The sequence below is a fragment of the Malus domestica genome, chromosome 01 (genome assembly GCF_042453785.1).
Source record: "Malus domestica chromosome 01, GDT2T_hap1".
In the NCBI taxonomy this organism is placed as follows: Eukaryota; Viridiplantae; Streptophyta; class Magnoliopsida; order Rosales; family Rosaceae; genus Malus; species Malus domestica.
In genome coordinates this window covers 14354314-14363725 of record NC_091661.1, presented here as the reverse complement: position 1 = coordinate 14363725, position 9412 = coordinate 14354314, and the positions used below count along the sequence as shown (strand labels likewise).

Sequence of the window (9412 nt, the reverse complement as noted above, 5' to 3'; positions counted from 1 at the left end):
TCTAATTACTAGTAGACCGTGAGGCCCACACTTCACCAAACTCTCCACTTCTCTCTTATCACGTGTCACTCTCCCCCATACTCTTGGAACTCTCTCGACTTCTCTCTCCCTTCACTCTCTCAGACTCCCTTAGCTCTCTGTCTTTCCTTCCCTCAAACTCTCTACCTTTCCCGTCTCTTTGTGCTACATCGAGGTGGTCCAGCGGCAATCACTGAGCCTCGAAGACGCACCCATCAAACCACTTCCATCCTCCTTGCTTCTCTCAAACACTCTATCTCTTTTCTTGATACTGTGCTCACTGCATAGATGCAGCAATGGTAGCCACCATCGCTACACTTCCCAGTGAGATTTCACAATTTTCTGACCAATGATTTGAGGATAGAAACCACGCGGGGATGCTTTCCTAAGTTTTTCGACGAGATTCTGAGGTTTTAGATGCCATTTCCTACCAACTCCGGCCATGACTCCATTCCCTATTGGTATATTTCAAACCCTTACTTCACGAGCTTCATTTTGACTTTTATTTCATTGAAAATGGTTAAGTTTTAAGCTCGAACGAAGCTCTGGAATCGCTGCCCAGATTCCGGCTGATTCGGTGACCTGTAACTAGGTTGACCCAGCCTGATTCCAAAGTTTCTAAGAAACCCTCCTAGGCTTTTTCAAAATTTCTAAGAAACCCTCCTAGGCTAATTTTGATGCCCCAAGTTTTCTTTTGGCTTCCATTTAGTGAAATTCCAAAGTTTTAATGTAGTTGACCGCCTCGACGGCTTGGTTGACTTTTTAAGGTTGATCATTGACTTTTCATTGACTTTTTACGAAAAATTTGCTAGGGGACCCTTTTTGGCGTATTTCGACGCCTTGATTCCAACTCCGCACTCTGTTCTCTCAAATTTAATCGTTTTAGTTGAGTTTGGCTTAGGTGTGATTACTATCGGAGACTTTGGCTTTCCTAGCTCAAACGGTTGCAACTTTCACAAGTATCTGTGAGTGGGTCTTTTCTTTTATATAGTATGTATATATTTGTTTAGTTTCCATATATACATCTAATAACGAAGTTCCTACGTGATTGCCATAATTAAATTAACATTTATAAGAAATGTCATAATGATGATAATTAGAAAATCATTATAATCCTACGGGATGCACCGGTATGTGTACTATTTTGGGATGCCTTAATCATATTTATGGTTATGAATAGTATTATGTCGACGGGAATTATCGATTTACCACTGCGTGATTTTATTCATATTATTTGTTCATCGTGTGCTACACTGGTGTTAGTACTCGCCTGGGCCAGGACCAGGTTTCAAGTGTATGTTCACACCGCACCGTATGCTCACTTTGGATCCATTGTAGGTGCCAGTCCTATTCTAGATTGTTATAGGTAATTAGGACTCGTATGTGATGCGCATAGCACCAGTTTTCACGTGATTGTAGTACTAAAGCGTAAATCATTTATTACATCTAATCCTGTTCATGTCAGAATATCTCTGCATGTACTCATGTGTTCGCATATGTCGATGCGCACTTGATACGATATGTTTGTTTATGCAAGATTATGTGATTATTAGACGTTAGATGTTTTATTTACGAAATATTGTACGTATTGAATTGTTGAGGTATTGCAGGCTATGATAAGTATTTTTGTACTATATGTAGTATGTTATATTGGAAACTATTCTTGTTTTACGGTAAAGAGTTATTATGTTTTTGAAAAGGTTTTTACAAAGCCTTATTTTTAGGCCCACTCACCCTTGTTTTTCACCCCTCCAGGTTTAGTAGCTGAGCTTTTGTGACGATGAGGAATTCTTGGTAATTCTTGGTATGGATGATTACCTTTGATGGTATAATTCTTATCCTACCCTTATTGTACTTTACTTATGCTCTGACATCACATGTGAAATTGTTTCATTCCCTCTCATATGCGCACTCTTGCATTTAGACACTTTTAGGTTTAAATTTATTCACATTTTCCACCTCACTACACTTTATGGCTTCAGCACCTTCCGGGTGTTAGCCAGCACAACTCGATTCGGAGTCCAGATGGACATTCCGGGTCGGGGTGTGTCAGAAGGGATATTCTTCTTTACTTTCAAATCTTGAGGAATAATGATTTCACAAACAATTTAATCTCCCAACCCCTTAGTGTAAATATATTTTTTTTTATAAAAAAACATTGAATAATTACCTATAAGTGGTTAATTATCTTGGTATTTAGGGTCTTTCTCTTCAACGCACTTCGTCTCATGTTCAAACTGTTCTCTCTTCCCTTAGTGTAGATTAGTGTAAAATATCTTGGTATTTAGCAGAGTGATAATGTTAGTGGGTTAGCGGAGGAGAATCGGTGGGTGTGAGATGGAACCTGCACTAAGTACATAAGCATGATTGCTTTTTGCAATTGTAGAAAAGTGATATGTGGAGAAAGACTTACATAGAACATGTTCATCGTCATGTGACATCCCCCATCCTGTAATATATTTTTCAGTGCAGGTTTTTCTCTACATGACAATATATTATTAAATTTGAACGACATGACATTGAATCCGTTTCATATATAAATTGTTCTCCAACATATAGGGTGTGGCGTGATTTGTTAAATGGTCTTCACTCTCCACCAAGAAAAAAAAAATGCTAAGTAGCCACTTGTAGTGGTAATCATTGGTTCACTTTTTGATATTTCCTTGAGGGAATAGAATAATTTACCTAGAAATTATTTGGTAAAGATCCAAATTAATAAGAACACCTAAAAGCAGCAAATTAAGGGCAAATGGAGTATGTATGATGCTGCCACCAAGAGTTCCACATTCCTTAACATACTATTGTGGAAGTATAGGCTATTTGCATGATGACTTTATTATTATTATTATTCTTTTAATATAGAAGGTCTCACTGTCCATCGATAATGGATTGATTCTCTTTTTATGTATTTTCGGTATCACATAAGGTTTCAGCGTATTTTTACTTCTCAAGTCAAACGATATGTTAAAGCATAGTGGATGAACCCATACAATTTCGTGGAACTCAAACTCATACTGAGAATTTAAAAAATTTACTCTCTTTTTACTATACCAACCCCTTAGACCATTTCCAACCGTTGGGCTAAAAGCCAAATTTTTTAGCTCATAAAATTTAGCTTTTAGCTCAGAAACAGCTTTTTCTGCTCCAATCCTTTTGATCTAAAATTTTAGCTCGGAATTATTAAAGAATGAACTTAGACTATTATTTATTAAATTAATTTTTTTTTTAAAATATGTAAACTATCGTAAATTAATTTTATGAACATTTTAATCTAAAAATATTTAAATTCCGATAAATATTGAAAAATCACTAAATTTTCCACAAATCAAGCCTCAAACTTTCACCAATCTTTCAACCCTGGGTTAACTTTCAATTCACCAACCGTTCAACACCAAACTTTCAACTTTCACCAACCGTTCAACTTTCATCAATCATCCTTTATATAAACATATCTCGATATTAGTTGATCACACAATATTCTCTATATTCAATCATCCTCTATATTAACCATCCTCAATATTCACCAATTTTTCAAATTTCAAAGAGTTTTTGTTTCCTAAAAATTCTCAATATCTCATCAATGGGTGATAGAAGAAGGCGTAACATGGCAATGCAGATGGCACAATACCAAGCAAGGATTGAGATTGAGGATGCAGAATTGTTCAACGCCAAAGATGAACTTGTAAACTCATTTATGCAATCTAAGCACCATGGCGAATCTAGCCATTGTGGTTATGTCACGGGGCGTTCATATGTGCAGCGTGATAGAGAAAAGTATCATGATCAAATGATGAAAGATTATTTCATTGAGCGTTTGAGATTTCGTACTCATTATTTTTAGAGGCGGTTTCGGATGAGGAGAGAGCTTTTTGAAAGCATCTTGAACGCATTTGTCAATCATGACCACTACTTTGCAAGGAAGATAGATGTCACAGGCCGACAAGGTCTATCACCTCATCAGAAGCTCATATCTGCTTTTTGCATGCTAGCTAATAAGTGCTCTACAGACTCAACTGACGAGTATTGCCGACTTGTGAAGAGTACTGCTATTGAGAACCTGAAGCACTTCTGTAAGGCAGTTGAAGCCATATATGAAGCCACATACCTCCGTAGGCCAAATCGTGAAGACTTAAAGAGGCTTCTAAGCAAGGCAGACAAAAGAGGCTTCCCTGGCATGATAGGAAGTCTCGATTGTATACATTATGAGTGGAAGAATTGTCCTACTGCTTGGGTTGGCCAATTCAAGAGTTGTCATAACAAGCCAACCACCGTGCTCGAGACTGTGGCGTCTTACGACACATAGATTTGGCATACTTTCTTTGGCGCTCATGGATCAAACAACGATATCAACGTTCTTTGGTCTTGTCCTCCGTTTGATGATGTTGTTAATGGATGGGCACCATAATTTCAGTACAAGGTAAATGGTAATAGGTATAAGCTAGGTTACTACCTAACTGATGGTATTTATCCTAGTTGGTCTACCTTTGTCAAAAAAATTTCTCATCCCGATAGTGCAAAGAAGAAATTATTTTCGCAGAGGCAAGAGTCTTACAGGAAGGATGTGGAAAGAGTGTTCGGGATCCTACAAGCTCGATCAGCCATTGTTAGAAGGCTTGCACGATTTTGGCAGATCGAAGACCTCCATTTAATCATGATGACGTGCATAATTTTGCATAACATGATTGTGGAAGATGAGTACATCGAAATTGAAGAAGATTCAGACGGAGATGTGGATGATGACCAACCAACACATGCGAGATCTATTGCAAGAGATATTGAATATCTCGCTCCAACCACATATGAGACCCGACAGGATAGGTCACCTTGAGTGAGTATATGAGACGTTTAAATAGAATTCAAGCTCCTCAATGTCATGACACACCCCGCAAGGATTTGGTTGAGCATGTATGGCACCGAGAAAGTGAACGTTGCTGATGTTGGTTAAGCATTTATGTAATAATTTTAAGTGTACTATGTTGTTAGTTTCTAGTAATAAATTTAAGTGTCTTCTTGTGCAAAGTATTTTATCTACTACGTTGGATAAATTATTGAATGGAGGTTGAATTATTGAAGGCATCAATTCTATATCAAAGTGTGGAATAATAAGTACAATAATTATTGAAGGCATCTAGATTAATAGAATCAATAATTAATAAACCACATAAACTTAATACAACTGATAATTCATAAACCACATAATTAATAAACTACATAAACTTAATACAAACGATAATTAGTAAACTTAATTAATAAAGCATATAATTCATACACTACATAAACTTAATAATCATATCCACCATCGTCACTTGGTGATGGACTTCGTACAGGACTTGGGATATAAGGTTCAGAGGATTTATCATCTTGAAACATACTCATTGAGGCAGACTTTCGCAAAATTTCCTTTTGCTTACCACGTAAGAACTTCATCCTCTCTGGAGTGTATTTGCTGAGGTCCTCCATCATCAAATTAATTTCAAACCTATCTTGCTCCCTATCCAAGATTTCCTTCATTTGCAAACGCATTCGGGCCGTTTCTTCTTGGTGAGCGCTATAGGTTTCGTTCAATTTTGCAATTCCGATAGCAAAGTGTCCACTCATCGGATCTTGGGACTTCCCTTTTCTCTTTGCTTCCTTTTACTTATCTCTTCCTGGAGGCCTTGTAAAAGAATGAGATGGGGTCATTTCATCGACACCTTCATCTCTGGCATTTGTTTATGCGGCTTCACATTGAAATAATCTTCCCCATTGTTGGTCCGCATCGGTTCCCCACCTCGAACAATCCTTGAGGACGTCCCAAGCATGTTGCAACTTAAAAACTTGATTTTTTGGGGTTATTCTTATCTTGTACATTTCCATTGCTTTGTCACCCTATGCAAAAAGTACATAAAAATAATTAGTTGCAAAATAATATTATGTACATGACAAATAAAATATCAAGAACAAAACTCGCAATTTATGTGGCGCTCCTTCCACTAGCCATGCCAACCATAACTCTCTCCAAGCTTCCCTTCCATAAAGTGCATGCTTTGTTGATAGTCTTCCACCGATCATAAACACCACCACCGTCCCGCTGCCGCAATTGCAATTTTCTTGAAACTTTGCAATGATTTTATCCCACAAAACCTTCTTATTTTGATTTGTGCCAACTGCACCATCTTCGCTAATAGAAACCCATGCCAAGCATAAAGCAACATCTTCCTCATAGGTCCAATTATGACCTCTAATATGCTCTATTGCCATGTTGAACAATTTGGAATTGGAAAGAAATGGTAGAAAGATAAATTGGAAGAATTGTAGGAGAAAATTGAGTTTTGTGTGGATGTTTGAACAAATACATAGGTATTTATAGAATTTTTGGGAGAATTTTGAGTTAAATAATTTTTTTTAAAATTATTTTAGCAGTTGGATTTAAATTTGGGCCGTTAGATTTTTTATTTTTTTTTACCGTTAGATTTGATTATATTCGATCTCAGCCATTGGATTCAACAATATATAAGTATAAAAACAAAACAAAAATTTGAATCTAGGCCGTTGGATTAACCAACGGCCTGTAGATTGTGGCCGTTGGATGGAAGTAGCCGTTGGAGGCGCTACGAAACGTGGCTGACAGGCCCACATGGGCAGGGCCCTCGCTATTTGAGGCGTTGCGCGTTGCGCGAGTTGGGCGATTGGGTGAGCTGCGTTTAGTGCACAAACGCCCCTTTTCACTCGGTTCGGTGGAGCCCACACCAATTTCTAGGCTAAAATTTGGGCGGAATCTGGCCTTGGTTTAGCATTTAGCATTTAGCCCAAATTTTCCCCTTGGGTTGGGTTGGGTTTGGGGAGAAATTTTGGGGGGTATGTGACCTTAATATATAACAAAATGATTCCTTTTTTGGATGGTAATAGAACAAAATGAGTAAGGATCAAGCAAACATTAAAGGAAGATCGGTATAGGGCAAGCCATTATGCAATTTTGCAATGGGATGACGTCAGTAAACCATTAGGAGAGTTCAGAGGAGAAATGGAATATTTAGAAGACCCCGCTTTTCACTTTTGATTTCGCTCACCCAATACGTCATCCCAGCCACACTCCATATACATATAAATAGCACCCGACCACTCCCAAACTTCTCTCTCTCAGTCGTTCTACTAGCCAAAGCTCTCGTACTAATTAATCAAGCGAAAATGGTGATGTCTAAAGAACAAGAACACCCCAAGAAAGCCTTTGGTTGGGCTGCCAGGGATTCATCTGGCGTTTTCTTTCCATTCTCAAGAAGGTCAGTGTTAATACATACTTCATCATCAAGTTCTTGTTTACTCACTCTTTTTATATGTTCTCTGAAAATTGCGTTCTTTTGGTTGCAGGGAAACGGGCGACAAAGATGTAATATTCAGAGTGTTATACTGTGGGATATGTCATTCGGACCTTCACATGGCCAATAACGAATGGGGAATTTCTACCTATCCATTGGTCCCGGGTACATACTAAACTTTCATTTTAAATGCTACAAGTATTGATGCCAAATAGTACATTGTAGAATGAACACATATGTAAGTATCTGAATTTGGATTTGGTATCCAAAACTAATGGAATGTGAACTGGACAATGCAGACATGAAATTGTTGGTGTAGTGACGGAGGTAGGGAGCAAAGTACAAAAATTCAATGTCGGAGACAAGGTAGGTGTTGGATGCATGGTGGGATCATGTACATCTTGTGAAAATTGTTCCAAGCATCATGAAAATTACTGCCCCAAAGTGATACTCACTTATGGTGCCAAGTACTACGACGGAACCACCACATATGGAGGTTACTCTGACATCATGGTGGCCAATGAGCACTTTGTAGTCCGTATACCAGACAACCTTCCCCTTGATGGAGTGGCTCCTCTCCCATGCGCTGGGATTACAACTTACAGCCCTTTGAGATATTTCGGACTTGACAAACCCGGTATCCATGTGGGTGTGGTGGGTTTAGGCAGTCTAGGCCATGTGGCTGTTAGGTTTGCTAAGGCTATGGGGGTTAAGGTTAATGTCATCAGTACCTCCCCTAATAAGAAGGATGAAGCGATTGAACATCTCTGTGCTGATTCGTTTTTGGTCAGCCGTGATGAAGATCAGTTAAACAAGTTTGTTTAGTAATTCAAGTTGATTTGAAGTGTGTAGGAGTGACTGACCCTTTTTTTTTTCTTTTGTGTGTGTGTGTGTGTGTGTGGATTTTTTAGGCTGAAATGGGCACATTGGATGGTATCATTGACACGGTTTCTGCAGTCCACCCTCTATTGCCCTTGATTGGTTTGTTGAAGTCTCACGGAAAGCTAGTGATGGTTGGAGCACCAGAGAAGCCTCTTGAGCTTCCAGTTATTCCGTTGCTCTCGGGTAAGCATGCATATAAAATAATGCAATGACATGTTACTTTTTGGGAGCAGCCTCTCCATAAATGGGGGTAAGGCTAGCCGACATTCACCTCTCCCAGACCCTGCGTAAAGCGGGAGCCTTGTGCACTGGGTACGACGACATGTTACTTTTTGTTTCCTCTGTACGACGATATATTTCTACCGAGGGATGGAGGATTTGTAGTATGAACTGTTTACTTTTTAAACTGTATAATGTCTTCGGCGGCTACTTCTTTACAAGAGTACATTTTGCAATTGCAGGAAGGAAGATAGTAGCTGGGAGTGGCATTGGGGGCATGAAGGAGACGCAAGAGATGATTGATTTTGCAGCCAAGAATAACATAACAGCTGATATTGAGGTTATCCCAATGGATTATGTGAACATTGCCATGGAGCGCCTTCTTAAAGCAGATGTCAGATATCGATTTGTCATTGATATTGGAAACACATTGAAGTCTACCTTGTAGATTTTGCATTGATGCATGGTTGAACTGATGCTCCTTGGGAGATCGAATGGAAATTGAGTTTGCATTCAAGCTGTCTCATTTTTCGGGGGTTTTTTTCCCCTTTCTTTTCTGAAGAATCAACTGTGTTCTTTTTTTTATTTTTTTTATTTTTTTGTTTTATGTCGCATTATGAGCGGAATGTAATGGTGCAATTTGAATTAATAAATAAAAAAGATTATGATCTTCATAAACGGTCAGTCACCATGAAGCAGAATGGAGCTCATGTTGGTAACTATTAAAGCGATCTCACTAAGATTGTTCAAGAACTAGATCAACCAAGTCCTAGACGTACTCCTAGCAACATAAAGGATCCAGATGATATCTGAACCACACAAATCTCATATTGCTGGAATCTATATTACACATATCAAGCTTTGTTTTTGTTTTCCAAACACTTATAGGTTTTTGGGGCTTGCGTATTCAAAGTGTAAATAAATTGAGACTTGTTATTATAATTTACATATGCAGTGTCCTAAACATCTGACTTAAAGCTTTTGGAACTTTAACGAAA

The 9412-nt window shown here is 38.4% G+C and overlaps 2 protein-coding genes across 2 annotated transcripts; both read left to right on the top strand.

Moving 5' to 3' along the window:
* Nucleotides 1-3622: 3622 nt before the first annotated feature.
* Nucleotides 3623-4846, top strand: LOC103447055 (uncharacterized). Its single transcript, XM_008386257.3, has 3 exons — nt 3623-3700; nt 3860-4249; nt 4430-4846. Exons 1-3 carry the CDS (start codon nt 3623-3625, stop codon nt 4844-4846), a joined length of 885 nt encoding a protein of 294 aa, XP_008384479.3.
* Nucleotides 4847-7149: 2303 nt separating this feature from the next.
* On the top strand, nt 7150-8958 carry LOC139195846 (probable mannitol dehydrogenase). Its single transcript, XM_070821584.1, has 5 exons — nt 7150-7277; nt 7366-7478; nt 7612-8132; nt 8225-8378; nt 8657-8958. The coding sequence occupies exons 1-5, from the start codon at nt 7186-7188 to the stop codon at nt 8860-8862; spliced, it is 1086 nt and encodes a 361-aa protein (XP_070677685.1). The 5' UTR covers nt 7150-7185; the 3' UTR covers nt 8863-8958.
* The last annotated feature ends 454 nt before the right edge of the window (nt 8959-9412 follow it).

Excerpts from the sequence above, each read along its gene's own strand:
- LOC103447055 (XM_008386257.3), top strand. The coding sequence starts at position 3,623 with ATGGCAATGCAGATGGCACAATACCAAGCAAGGATTGAGATTGAGGAT. Across the intron at positions 3,701-3,859 it reads TCAACGCCAAAGATGAACTT|AGGCGGTTTCGGATGAGGAG; the intron begins GTAAACTCATTT and ends CATTATTTTTAG. Across the intron at positions 4,250-4,429 it reads AGAATTGTCCTACTGCTTGG|TACAAGGTAAATGGTAATAG; the intron begins GTTGGCCAATTC and ends CCATAATTTCAG.
- LOC139195846 (XM_070821584.1), top strand. The coding sequence starts at position 7,186 with ATGGTGATGTCTAAAGAACAAGAACACCCCAAGAAAGCCTTTGGTTGG. Across the intron at positions 7,278-7,365 it reads TTCTTTCCATTCTCAAGAAG|GGAAACGGGCGACAAAGATG; the intron begins GTCAGTGTTAAT and ends TTTTGGTTGCAG. Across the intron at positions 8,133-8,224 it reads AAGATCAGTTAAACAAGTTT|GCTGAAATGGGCACATTGGA; the intron begins GTTTAGTAATTC and ends TGGATTTTTTAG.